Here is a 14,158-nt window from a genome sequence, read left to right as displayed (position 1 = left end):
CTTTCCGAGCTAAAGGTTAGCTGATGACCGGTTAGCTGAAGACCGCTAGCAATGGTTTGCTGATAGCTGGTAGTTAGCTGGCTAGCTTCAGTTGAGGGGGGTCCCGGATCCGAAGTAAATATAAATACTTTTGGGAAAAAAAGCAGATCCGCGCTACATTGGGTGAGGCCGGTTGCAGGAGAGTATTTATAAGTTGAGGTTTAGCAAAATGTTTTAAAAGATATGCGAAGAAAAATATGTAAAAAAACGATATATACAAGGGACACGACACGACAAGACGTCTGACTGCTACGCCATCTTGGATACATGAGCATGGTATGCTTTTTCCGTAAAGCTTTTTTGAAATCTGACACAGCAATGCATTAAGGAGAAGTTTATCTAAAGTTCCATGCTCAACACTTGTATTTTCATCAACATTTATGATGAATATTTCTGTAAATTGATGTGGCTCTCTGCAAAATCACTGGATGTTTTGGAAGCAAAACATTACTGAACGTAACGCGCAAATGTAAACTGAGATTTTTGGATATAAATATGAACTTTATTGAAGAAAACATACATGTATTGTGTAACATGAAGTCCTATGAGTGTCATCTGATGAAGATCATCAAAGGTTAGTGATTCATTTTATCTCTATTTCTGCTTTTTGTGACTCCTCTCTTTGGCTGGAAAATGGCTGTGTTTTTCTGTGACTAGGTACTGACCTAACATAATCATTTGGTGTGCTTTCGTCGTAAAGCCTTTTTGAAATCGGACACTGTGGTGGGATTAACAACAAGTTTATCTTTAAAATGGTGTAAAATACTTGTATGTTTGAGGAATTTTAATTATGAGATTTCTGTTGTTTGAATTTGTCGCCCTGCACTTTCACTGGCTGTTGTCATATCGATCCTGGTAGCGGGATCTAAGCATACAAACCTAGGGAGGCTGTTGCTATTTTCTCTCAAATGTAATATATAAAAAGGTTATGGGTATTATTTTGGAGTTGGGCACAGTTCGCTGAAAAGAGTTGACCCAAAATAAACTCTGTTTCTGGGTCAGATTTATCTTTTTTTGCTCTATGCAATGTGAACGGAGATAACGTTTGGATACTAATGAGTTCTTGGTAGCTCGACTGTGCGCTCATGGAGTGAGCAGCCTACACTGTGCTTGAACCACTGACCTTTTGTGATTAGCCAGTTCAAATAAACTACCACCCTCTTTTTCTCGATGTTTCTTTCTTTCTCTCTCTATGTACCTGTTTCTCTTTCCCTATCTCTCGCTCTACCTGTTTCTCTCTCTCTATGTACCTGTTTCCCTATCTCTCTCTCTCTCTCTCTACCTGTTTCCCTCTCTTTCTCTCTCTACCTGTTTCTCTCTCTCTATGTACCTGTTTCCCTATCTCTCTCTACCTGTTTCTCTCTCTCTATGTACCTGTTTCCCTCTCTCTCTCTCTACCTGTTTCCCTCTCTTTCTCTCTCTACCTGTTTCCCTCTCTCTCTCTCTACCTGTTTCCCTCTCTTTCTCTCTCTACCTGTTTCTCTCTCTCTATGTACCTGTTTCCCTCTCTCTCTCTCTACCTGTTTCCCTCTCTCTCTCTACATGTTTCCCTCTCTTTCTCTCTCTACCTGTTTCTCTCTCTCTATGTACCTGTTTCCCTATCTCTCTCTACCTGTTTCTCTCTCTCTATGTACCTGTTTCCCTCTCTCTCTCTCTGCCTGTTTCTCTCTCTTTCCCTATCTCTCTCTACCTGTTTCTCTCTCTCTATGTACCTGTTTCCCGCTCTCTCTCTGCCTGTTTCTCTCTCTTTCCCTATCTCTCTCTCTCTGCCTGTTTCTCTCTCTTTCCCTATCTCTCTCTCTCTGCCTGTTTCTCTCTCTCTATGTACCTGTTTCTCTCTCACACTCTCCCAGTCTATTCAGCTCCACAGAGAGGAAAGAAACACACACAACTTCAACCTTAAACACTCCATAACTCTGTATCCAGGGTTAATATTATACATGAGATGCATCCTCACATGAGAGAGAAAGAGGCAAAAAAGAGAAAGAGAGAGATAGAGAAAGAGAGATAGAGAGAAAGAGGGAGAAAGAGAGAGAGTGTGAGAGAGAGAGAGAGAGAGAGAGAGAGGGAGAGAGAGAGGGAGAGAGAGAGAGGGGGGGGGTGTTACACAGCAGAAAACAGTTCATGCAGAGCAGGTGTGTCAATACATCATAAGCGGGAAACCTGACCAGTTCAGCGATGGGCAGACACATACATAGACACACACACACAGACACAGACACAGACACACACACACACAGCTCTGCACCATACCCAAGGTTATGTGTTTCCAAGGTTACAGTTGGTAAGGGGGACAGGTTTATATATTTTATTTATTCAACCTTTATTTAACTAGGCAAGTTAGTTAAGATCTGGGCTGTCCAGACCTTTCCCCTCCTTCTGACAGCCAGACCCGAGCCAAAGGTTCATACCCAAGCCAAAGGTTCATACCCAAGCCAAAGGTTCATACCCGAGCCAAAGGTTCATACCCGAGCCAAAGGTTCATACCCGAGCCAAAGGTTCACGCTCAGGTGTTAGCCTTGCACAGGCAGACACATGTAATCCTACACATAACAGCACATTTGTCTCTGTCACACACACACATGCTGAGTTGTCCCACGAACATCACACACATCATCCACTGACACTGCGGACATGCACATGCACGCACACACAGAGACAGATGTTCCTAAATTCATAACTTCGGAATTTAGAAGCCTACTGAACATGCGTTAGCTTTTGCCCTGTGGTTTGTGTGTGTTTGTGTCTGTGTGCATGTGTGTCTGTGTGTGTGTGCATATGACTTGTGTATGGGTGGATGTGTGTGTGTACATCTGTGTCTGTGTGTGTGCGTATGAGTAAAAACTTTATGTGCAAAAGGCGGGTAGAGTGATTGACAGTTTATAATTGTTCATGAAAGGTTGAACTGAGCCAGGCCGAGTGAGGGTCTACGCTGCTTGGAGCTGGCTGTATATAAGGAGAAATCTGAAGACATGTATACACTGAAGGAACACTACATGTGTGTGTCTATATGGAGGCAGATGTCTCCAGGTGTGTGTGTGGGGGTGGGGGGGTCTGCTTAATAAGCACAGGGTGAAGAATGCTGCTCACTCAAGGGATATAGGGCATGAAACTCTCCTACTTACACCAGAACTATAGTTACAAGATAGACAACTCTAGATATGAAGTCAAGGTATATAGACAAAAGTTATATGAGAATCTCTCTCTCGTTAAAGGGTTTGGGTGGAAATTAGTGGACCGTCAAGTTACTGTACATAACCCTGAAGTGGAGGGAGAACACACAAACAGTCTTGTCTCATGGTGTTGTTTTGAATCTGAGGCGATTGAATAATTCCTACACTGTATTTAAAACACACAGAGACTAAAGTTTCTCAGAGTAGGAGTACTGATCTAGGATCTGACAATATAATATATCTTTTTTTTTTCTTTCTTATTCTTATGATCTAAAATGTCAAACTCCTACTCTGAGTTGCTTTGTGGATGCGGGCCCAGAGCTCAAAGTCTGCTTTATATCGGTCAGGAGGGACGTTGTGTCATATAGAAATGCTCTCTTTGTGACATTGCTGCTTTGAGGTCTTTCTCTTTCTCTTCCTCCCTCTCTCTCACTCACCCTACCTCTCTCCCCCTCTTTCAATCTACCATATTCCCCCTCTTTCTTTATCTCTTTCTCCCTGCTATAGGAACATAAAAACAGTATTCTCTTAAATCTGCCTCCCCCACTCCTCTCTGATGGTGCAGGAGTCGTCTCCCTTCATAGCCATCTGCTATAGTCTGCCTCCCTCACTCCTCTCTGATGGTGCAGGAGTCGAGTGCTGCCTCCCTTCCTAGCCATCTGCTATAGTCTGCCTCCCTCACTCCTCTCTGACGGTGCAGGAGTCGAGTGCTGTCTCCCTTCCTAGCCATCTGCTATAGTCAGCCTCCCTCACTCCTCTCTGACGGTGCAGGAGTCGAGTGCTGCCTCCCTTCCTAGCCATCTGCTATAGTCTGCCTCCCTCACCCCTCTCTGACGGTGCAGGAGTCGAGTGCTGCCTCCCTTCCTAGCCATCTGCTATAGTCTGCCTCCCTCACCCCTCTCTGACGGTGCAGGAGTCGAGTGCCGCCTCCCTTCCTTGCCATCTGCTATAGTCTGCCTCCCTCACTCCTCTCTGACGGTGCAGGAGTCGAGTGCTGTCTCCCTTCCCTAGCCATCTGCTATAGTCTGCCTCCCTCACTCCTCTCTGATGGTGCAGGAGTCGAGTGCTGCCTCCCTTCCTAGCCATCTGCTATAGTCTGCCTCCCTCACTCCTCTCTGACGGTGCAGGAGTCGAGTGCTGCCTCCCTTCCTAGCCATCTGCTATAGTCTGCCTCCCTCACTCCTCTCTGACGGTGCAGGAGTCGAGTGCTGCCTCCCTTCCTAGCCATCTGCTATAGTCTGCCTCCCTCACTCCTCTCTGATGGTGCAGGAGTCGAGTGCTGCCTCCCTTCCAGCCATCTGCTATAGTCATTAGGGTCTAAACCTCTTCCATGTGGAAACAGAGACCTGGCCTCTGTAACGCCTGTAATAATGGCTCTCTCTAATACACACTATTTTGTCTTGGTTGTTTTTTTTTACCTCAGGTACTACTTCAAAGTCCAGGCAAAGAATATCTTTGGGCTGGGACCGGTTAGCGATACGCTCACCTATGTCACTGAATCAGGTCTGTATGAGTATTAGGTGAGGTTGCTAAATACTGTTCTAGGGTCAGTTTTGCTTTGTGCCTGCAAATGGTTGTGGTTCTGGGATTGGAAATAGGTTTGCTGATCCTAGATCTACTAAGGCCACATCTACTTGTCCGTATCATCCAGTTTTTTTAGTTTATGTATGAATTCTGTTCCGGTTCATGTCTCTCATTTGAACTTTTTCTGTTTTTCAGACGACCCTCTTCTTATTGAACGGCCGCCTGGTGAGTTGTATGGAAATGTCTCATATGTTACTCTTACTCTAACAATATTGACAAAACATGCTGGCCTACATTGCTCTAGTCCAGAAGATCACTGCTTCAGGTCATTTGAAGAAACTCGAAGTGACAGTTGCAGAAAGCTGGTGAGGAGTTAACAGTCTGGGGCATACCAAAGGCTGCATGCACCTACACTGACATACACTGGACTTGGCTGACATCCATAGTGGTAAAACGATGCCAAAGTACAGTTTTGGTATTTATTGTTTTTAATTAAGAGAGTGAGTCAGGTATTTCGAAGAGGGGGGATGAGGGGGGCAGGTGCTCGTTCACTCCCTCCCCTCTCACCCCTTCCTACCCCTTCCCTTGGGTGCTATGCACAATTCACTGTGTATCTGAAAAGGAGACTGGAATGGTGAAAACTGTTAATAAAGGGAATGTGTAGTTAGTCTTGACTAGCTCTGTGAGAACTGACAGGTTGAGTGTAGTTTATTTTATCAGGGAGTCATACTGAGACCAAGGTCTATTTTACAGATGAGCCCTGAATTACATCAATTACAGAATAGACAAATAAAAATACAAATACAAAATGCAAGCAGAAAGAAAGAAACACAGTCATGAAAAACAAAGACATTCATCAGTAATAATCAGCGTTCTGAATTGGCCTAAAGGCACCAAAACATACACTTTTCAGAACATTTTGAAAATTGTTCCACAAATAAAATGCAAAAAAACTCAACACTGATTTACCTAACTCAGTAGAGACCAAAGGAATTTCCAGAGCTAGCATCCCTGAGACCGGGTGTGGTAAAGATGTGAGATACAGTGAGACTTTTTGTAAAAGGGCTTTATAAATGAAAACCTGGCCTCCTGAGTGGCTCAGTGGTCTAAGGCACTGCATCACGGTGCTAGCTGTGCCACTAGAGATCCTGGTACGAGTCCAAGCTCTGTCGCAGCCGGCCTCGACCGGGATACCCACAATTGGCCCAGCGTCGTCCGGGTTAGGGGAGAGTTTGGCCAGCAGGGATGTCTTTGTCCCATCGCGCTCTAGTGACTCCTGTGGTGGGCCGGGCGCAGGCGTGCTGACACAGTGTTTCCTCCGACTCATTGGTGTGGCTGGCTTCTGGGTTAAGCGGCATTGTGTCAAGAAGCAGTGTGGCTTTGTTGGGTCGTGTTTCGGAGGACGCACGGCTCTTGACCTTCGCGTCTCTCGAGTCCTTACGGGAGTTGCAGCGAGACTGTAACTACCAATTGGATACCATGAAAAAGGTGTTTTTAAAAAATGAAATAAATATGAAAATATAGCAATGTATCAACCTACGTGACATCAAAGAGGGACAACCAATGTTCTGGTAGAGAATGCAGTGATGACATCACAGAGGGACAACCAACGTTCTGGTAGAGAATGCAGTGATGACATCACAGAGGGACAACCAACGTTCTGGTAGAGAATGCAGTGATGACATCACAGAGGGACAACCAACGTTCTGGTAGAGAATGCAGTGATGACATCACAGAGGGACAACCAACGTTCTGGTAGAGAATGCAGTGATGACATCACAGAGGGACAACCAACGTTCTGGTAGAGAATGCAGTGATGAGTGCTAAAATTGTCGCCCGTAATAAAGCACAGTGTGCTTTAATAAACTGCATCGAACGGCTTTAATGAAGTGGCAGCTGCATTCATAAAGATGATGTCGCCATAGTCTAGGATCGATAGGAACATCGACTGAATAATCTGATTTCTACTATTTATTGAGAGGCAGGACCTATTTCTATAAAAGAAGCCCATTTTTATTCTCAGCTTCTAAACTAACTCGTCATGATGCTTTTTAAAAGATAGCTTTTCATCTATCCAGATGCCCAGATACTTGTAAGCAGGGACACAATCAATATAGACATAGACAATAGTACATGCTTAAATCATCAGTTATTTTTATGCGTTCTAGAGAACAACATATACTTACTTTTACCTGCATTCAATACTAATTTCAGGTCAATAAAGTTTTTCTGTAATACAATGAAGGCAGACTTTAGTTCAGATAGAGCCTTGTCAACTGTGGGGGCAATAGCATACATAACATTATTATTGGCATACAAGTGCAGGTTACAATTTTTTACAGGCAAGTTGATATTGTTAATGTGAAAATTACAGGACCCAAAATCAACCTTTGCGGGACACCTTTAGTAATGTCCAGGAAGCCTGATTTAACACCATCAGTCAGTTAACACCACATCGAGTCCTATCTGTCAAGTCATTTTTAAACCAGTTACATGCAGCCTGGTCTAGGCCAATTGATGAAAGCATCTGAATTAGCAGTGAGTGATTAACAGTATTGAAAGCCTTTGACAGGTCAATGAAGAGGGCAGCACAATGTAGCCTTTTATCTATACAATTAACCACAGGATTTATAACTAGGGATGCAGCAGAGATAGTGCTTTGACCTGGTCTAAATCCCAACTGATGTACATTCAGAATATATTTCAAAGATCAGAAAGATCTTAGCTGAGAATTAATCAAGGATTATTATATTTTAGCTTGGCAGAAAGTTTAGAAATAGGGCGATCATTATTTAGGTCACAAGGGTCACCACCACCTGAAGGGGGAGTACATGGGCCACGTTGGGGATAGTACCAGATATAATCGTTAGGTTAAAAGTATGGGTTAATGATTCAGCAATCAGGGTGACAGGATCTAACATATCAGCTCTACTCAATTTGTTTACATCAAACTTAAGCAAGGCATCTAGCACATCACTGATGGTAAATTGCTGAACTTAAGCAAGGCATCAAAAACATCACAGATGGTAAATTGCTGAAATGAAAACAAAAATTCAGTAAAAGTTGACGTGTTAACCGTTGAGTCAGCTAGAGGGAAGAGCAGTCAATTAGTTAGTCTTGACTAGCTCAGTTAGAGCTGACAGGTTGAGAGTAGGTATTAATGACTAGCTTTGTGAGTGTAGCATTAAGTAAGCACTCTGTTAGATCAGGAGGGACTGTCATGAAGGACATGCTGAGAGCTCAACCTTCACCGCAACAGTTTAGTGGTTATGTAATATATGCCATTTAGCAGACACTTTTAAAATGTAGTTATTTCGAAGACACGCTTATCCAGAACAACTAGGGTTAAGTATCTTCCTCAAGGGCACAGACCGATTTTTCACCTAGTCTGCAGGGATTCAAACCAATCCCTGCCGACTAGCCCAATGGTCTTAACTACTGGGCTACCTGCCTTCCTCTAGGTGGAGAGCCTATCTGGATCCCCTTCTCCTTCAGATTCAACCCCCAGCACAGTGCCTGTAAGGGCAGCCAGTACGTCAAGAGGACCTGGTACAGAAAGTTTGTGGGCGTGGTCCTGTGCAACTCGCTGAGATACAAAATCTTTATGGGCGATGGGCTGAAAGGTACTACTGATGTTACTTCTCACCTTTATATTCTTATCTCTCTCTCTCAAGTTCAAGTCTTGGATCAATTCAAGATGCTTTACAGTTTCTCCTATTCTTTTCTCTCTTATAATCTCACCACCATTTCTCTCCCTTACGCTTTCCTGTTCTTGTTTCACTACCATACCCTCTCGCTCTCCCTTTCATTCTCTCCCTCTTTCACTACATGTATCTGAATCACACCCTTTCTTTACATCTCTTCCCTATGCTACTGGGTGTTTTATGGTTTTGGGGCTCTGTGGACTCATTACATAATGGAATATTGTGTGAGAGTGTGTTCTTTTGTTAACCATTGAGGGCTCTTCCATCTCTCTCATCTCTCTCGCTCTCCTTCCAGAAATGTTCCACAGTATAGCAGACACATTCGGCCATGGGGAGGACCACTGCCAGTTTGTAGACTCTTACCTAGACGGGAGGACAGGCTCCCCCAGCCTCTCAACGTATCTGCCCACAGCACAAGGTACAATAACATAAATCAACTCCCAAAATTCATCACTCGCCTACAGCCTGGTGTAGAATAGTTTTTATGGTATTAAAAATAATTATATTCCAGCTAATATTAAGTCCCAGAGCCTTGATTACAGACAACCTCAATATCCTAGGCTGAAAAGAAACAGTCAGAATCCTCTAACAAAGCATAAAAAATGTGTTACATCTATTTATAATGCATAACAACAGTGCCGGTCCTCCCCTGTGCAGGTTACTATCGCTCTTACAGGCAGGAGCCAGTCAACTTTGGACCTATCGGCCGGCGTACGCCACATCCCTTCGTGGGATGGTACGAGTGTGGGGTGCCCATCCCTGGCAAGTGGTAACACAGGGGGTCACAAAGAGGTCATCACCGAGGGCATACAAACTCCAACCTGCTGCAGCCTCTGTCATGCTCTCACTGACCCCGCCCCCTGGAGATGAACTGTTGCTAACCACAGCAGAAAGACAACAACATTCCAAACTTATACTGCTTCAGATCAAAGAGAATATAATACTTTAAACAACACTAATATTTCCATGTATTCATTACCATGCACTTTTATAAAAGCAGTTTGTATATGAGGGGGGAAAAGCATGTATTGCTATTGCTTAGTTTAACTTTTGTCTTCTGGATCGGAAAGAATCCTTGTTTATTCCCAACTATTCTCAAGTGGAAGTGCACCTGTGATCATGACAACACTAATGAAATGGGAGATCCTGTAAAAGACCAAAGCACAAACTGAATAGTACTAATGGGAGCGAAGGGATTGTATGTGTGTTTACTATCAATCAAGAGATCTTGTTCATAACAGTAGTATGATACAGTAATGGCTTTTGACAACTAGTTTTGGTGTCAGTTTTCTTGAACATGCATAGTGTTTTTATAGTCTTTTGTATTTACGAGACTCCATAAGATCAGAAGTTACTGTGGAAGTGTTGTATGTATACAGACAATGAATAACAATACTTAATATTTGCTCAGGAATGGTTGGACATTAAATAAAGGTGCTATGGAAAACAAGGAACTTAACGATTCATTTGTTCCGTGAGAATATCTGAATTGTCCATGTTTAAAGAAACTCAAACATTACTAAGCAAATAGAGTTTCAGTTTCAATCTAGTATCATAATCTGTCTAAACCACAGTACCAGTCAAAGGTTTGGACACACCTACTCAATTAAGGGTTTTTCTTTATTTTGTACTATTTTCTACATTGTAGAATAATAGTGAAGACATCAGAACTATGAAATAACACATATGGAATCATGTAGTAACCAAATAAAACTGTTAAACAAATCAAAATATATTTTATATTTGAGATTCTTCAAAGTAGCCATGCATTGCCTTGATGACAGCTTTACACACTCTTGGCATTCTCTCAACCAGCTTCATGTGGTAGTCACCTGGAATGCATTTCAATTAACAGGTGTGCCTTTCAATTAACAGGTGTGAATTTCTTTCCTTCTTAATGCGTTTGAGACAATCAGTTTGAGTTTGAGTTTATTTTTATTTTTACAGGGACAGTGCACATTAATCAACATTTCAGTAAAAGTGCCGGTTTTAGCCAACCGGCTAATTTTCAACCGCAGTCCCTGGGCAGGTTATTAAAAACAATTACAATATAGACAATAGCAACATAGAACAAGCAAGACATAGCAACACAGGACAAGCAAGACATAGCATACAGACAGAGCAACATAGGACAAGCAAGACAGAGCAGCATAAAACAAAAAGCAGCAAGACAAAATTCATAAAAGCAACAAAGTGTTTCCACACCTCACAAGCTACAGACAACAGACAACATGGAGTGGCAACACACAGCTAGGGACCATGTTCACAAATCTGATTGACCTTTAGCCATGTCTTCAAGCATTTTGTGAAAGTGTGATATGTGGTGCAGTTATGTGTGTCTGATGGCAGTGTATTCCAGACATGGGAAGCTCTCACAGAGAATGCAGATTTACTAAAGGTGCTTTTCCTTAGGGGAACTATACAGTCACCTCTCATGGCAGACCTTGTTATGTTGTGACAAGGTAGGGGTGGTATACAGAAGATAGTCCTATTTGGTAAAAGACCAAATCTATATTATGGCAAGAACAGCAAAGATAAATGTCAGTCCATCATTACTTTAAGACATGAAGGTCAGTCACTCCGGAAAATTTCAAGAACTTTGAGAGTTTCTTCAAGTGCAGTCACAAAAACCATCATGCGCTATGATAAAACTGGCTCTCGTGAGGACCGCCACAGGAAAGGAAGACCCAGAGTTACCTCTGCTACATAGGATAAGTTTATTGGAGTTACCAGCCTAAAAAATTGCAGCCCAAATAAATGCTTTACAGAGTTCAAATAACAGACATATCTCAACATCAATTGTTCAAAGGAGACTGTGTGAATCAGGTCGAATTGCTACAATGAAACCACTACTAAAGTGTCGCGCCCTGATCTGTTTCACCTGTCTTTGTGCTTGTCTCCACCCCCCTCCAGGTGTCACCCATCTTCTCCAATATCCCCTGTGTATTTATCCCTTTGTTCTCTGTTTGTCTGTTGCCAGTTCGTTTTGTTTCATCAAGCCTACCAGCGTTTATCCCTCTACTCCTGTCTCTCGTTTTTTCCTGCTTTCTAGTTTTCCCAGTTTTTGACCTTTCTGCCTGCCCTGAGCCTGCCTGCCGTCCTGTACCTTTGCCCCACTACTCTGGATTACCGACCTCTGCCTGACCCTGAGCCTGCCTGCCGTTATTTACCTGTGCCCCAAGACTCTGGATAATCTACCCATGCCTGCCTTGACCTATCGTTTGCCTGCCCCTGTTGCTGTAATAAACATTGTTACTTCGACACAGTCTGCATTTGGGTCTTACCTGAAACGTAATACTAAAGGACACCAATAAGAAGAAGAGACTTGCTTGGGCTAAGAAACACCAGCAATGGACATTAGACCAGTGGAAATGTTATGAGACCAAATATGAAATTTTTGGTTCCAACCGCCATGTCTTTGTGAGACGCAGAGTAGTTGAATGGATGATCTCCGCTTGGGTGGTTCCCAACATGAAGCATGGGGGTGCTTTGCTGGTTACACTGTGATTTATTTAGAATTCAAGGCACACTTAACAAACATGGCTACAACAGCATCCTGCAGCGATACACCATCCAATATGGTTTGCACTTAGTGGGACTATCATTTGTTTTTCAACAGGACAATGACTAACACACCTTCAGGCTATGTAAGGGCTATTTGACCAAGAAGGAAATTGACGGAGTTGCAATCTACTGCAGAAATAGGCTGCAGAGTTCTGTCATACTATCCAGGTCTGCACCCAAACAATTTGAGCTTCTACGTTTAAAAATCCACATTTCCAGAATCAAGTCTCTCACCGTTGACGCTTGTGAATTGATTGCCCCCCATCTATCTTCAGAGCTCGTGCTGCTAGGTGACATAAACTGGGACATGCTTAACACCCCGGCCATCCTACAATCTAAGCTTGATGCCCTCAATCTCACACAAATTATCAATGAACCTACCAGGTACAACCCCAAATCCGTAAACACGGGCACCCTCATAGATATCATCCTAACCAACTTGCCCTCCAAATACACCTCTGTTGTTTTCAACCAAGATCTCAGCGATCACTGCCTCATTGCCTGCATCCGTAATGGGTCTGCGGTCAAACGACCACCTCTCATCACTGTCAAAACGCTAAAACACTTCAGCGAGCAGGCATTTCTAATCGACCTGGCCCGGGTATCCTGGAATGGTATTGACCTTATCCCGTCAGTAGAGGATGCCTGGTTAATCTTTAAAAGTGTTTTCCTCACCATCTTAAATAAGCATGCTCCATTCAAAAAATTGGAACCAGGAACAGATACAGTGAGGAGAACAAGTATTTGATACACTCCCGATTTTGCAGGTTTTCCTACTTACAAAGCATTTAGAGGTCTGTAATTTTTATCATAGGTACACTTCAACTGTGAGAGACGGAATCTAAAACAAAAATCCAGAAAATCACATTGTATGATTTTTAAGTAATTAATTTGCAGATTTCCAATGTCTTACCTCATTTGCACACACTGTATATATACTTTTTTTTGTTTATTCCATGTGTAACTCTGTGTTGTTGTATGTGTCGAACTGCTTTGCTTTTTTCGTGGCCAGGTCGCAGTTGTAAATGAGAACTTGTTAGGGTTCTGCATCAGAAGACCTGACCTCTACAATCACCCAACCTCAACCCAAGTGAGATGGTTTGGGATGAGTTGGACTGCAGAGTGAAGGAAAAGCAGCCAACAAGTGCTCAGCATATGTGGGAACTCCTTCAAGAATTTTGGAAAAGCATTCCAGGTGAAGCTGGTTGAGAGAATGCCATGAGTGTGCAAAGCTGTCATCAAGGCAAAGGGTGGCTACTTTGAAGAACCTAAAATATAAAATATATTTGTTGTACACTTTTTTGGTTGCTACATAATTCCATGTGTGTTTTTTCATAGTTTTGATGTCTTCACTATTATTCTTCACTATTATTCTACAATCTTGACGTTTAAAATTGCAGGCAAAGGTCAAGAATACAATTTTTGTAAGGGGGCGAGAGAGAGAGAGAGAGAGAGAGAGACCAGAGAGAGAGAGAGAGAGACAGAGACAGAGACAGAGACAGAGACAGAGACAGAGAGACAGAGATGGCATCTGTTAGTTAGACATCTCAGCTGGAGTAACGGGGCCCAAGAGCTTTCAGTGGACAACAGGTTTCCATGTATGAAGGAATACTGAGCTACTTGTACAGTGTCACTTTCATGTGATAACAGCAGAGTGATGGTTAATATATTCATGAATCAAGGAGTTCACTGGAGGACAGGAAATGTTCTTTGGAAGGAACAGAGGAACATTCTGGAAAAAGGTTTTGATATCTATATGGTTGACTGATTTCATTTTCTGTATTGTTTTGCCCTCTTGAACAAACTCCATCAAACTCAATAAGTAGTTCATCTGGAAACTGTATTTCATTCTCGGGAGATATCTACACTATTTAGTTTCCACATTACCTCCCTAAAAGTGAAAATATATTCCTGTTAAAATGTAATGACTTATTTATCAGGGGGATTCATTCTCATTGTCAGTCTCTGGTTGTAGCCCTCTTGTATGCATACAGGTGTAGGATCTTAATTTGATCACTCTTTTGTTGCTGAGAAAACCCATCCCAATACACTTTTCATGTAGCCCACTTTTGGCCTGCTAATAACCTAACCACCGACCATGCAACATTATGGACGAAACATTCAACTCCTATTGCTGCAGGTTTGCTTTGCTTT

General features: G+C 42.7%; 1 protein-coding gene across 1 annotated transcript in view; it reads left to right on the top strand.

The window, feature by feature from the left end:
* Positions 1 to 9,890, top strand: part of fndc1 (fibronectin type III domain containing 1) — a 145,716-nt gene extending 135,826 nt beyond the window's left edge. The window contains exons 18-22 of the mRNA XM_031800162.1: positions 4,636 to 4,715; positions 4,932 to 4,961; positions 8,198 to 8,359; positions 8,736 to 8,858; positions 9,098 to 9,890. Coding sequence (XP_031656022.1) covers positions 4,636 to 4,715; positions 4,932 to 4,961; positions 8,198 to 8,359; positions 8,736 to 8,858; positions 9,098 to 9,213 — 511 coding nt within the window. The 3' untranslated portion in view covers positions 9,214 to 9,890. The remainder of the gene's footprint in view (positions 1 to 4,635; positions 4,716 to 4,931; positions 4,962 to 8,197; positions 8,360 to 8,735; positions 8,859 to 9,097) is intronic.
* The last annotated feature ends 4,268 nt before the right edge of the window (positions 9,891 to 14,158 follow it).

The sequence above is a fragment of the Oncorhynchus kisutch genome, linkage group LG21 (genome assembly GCF_002021735.2).
Source record: "Oncorhynchus kisutch isolate 150728-3 linkage group LG21, Okis_V2, whole genome shotgun sequence".
Classification (NCBI taxonomy): domain Eukaryota; kingdom Metazoa; phylum Chordata; class Actinopteri; order Salmoniformes; family Salmonidae; genus Oncorhynchus; species Oncorhynchus kisutch.
This window is presented reverse-complemented; position numbering and strand designations above follow the sequence as displayed.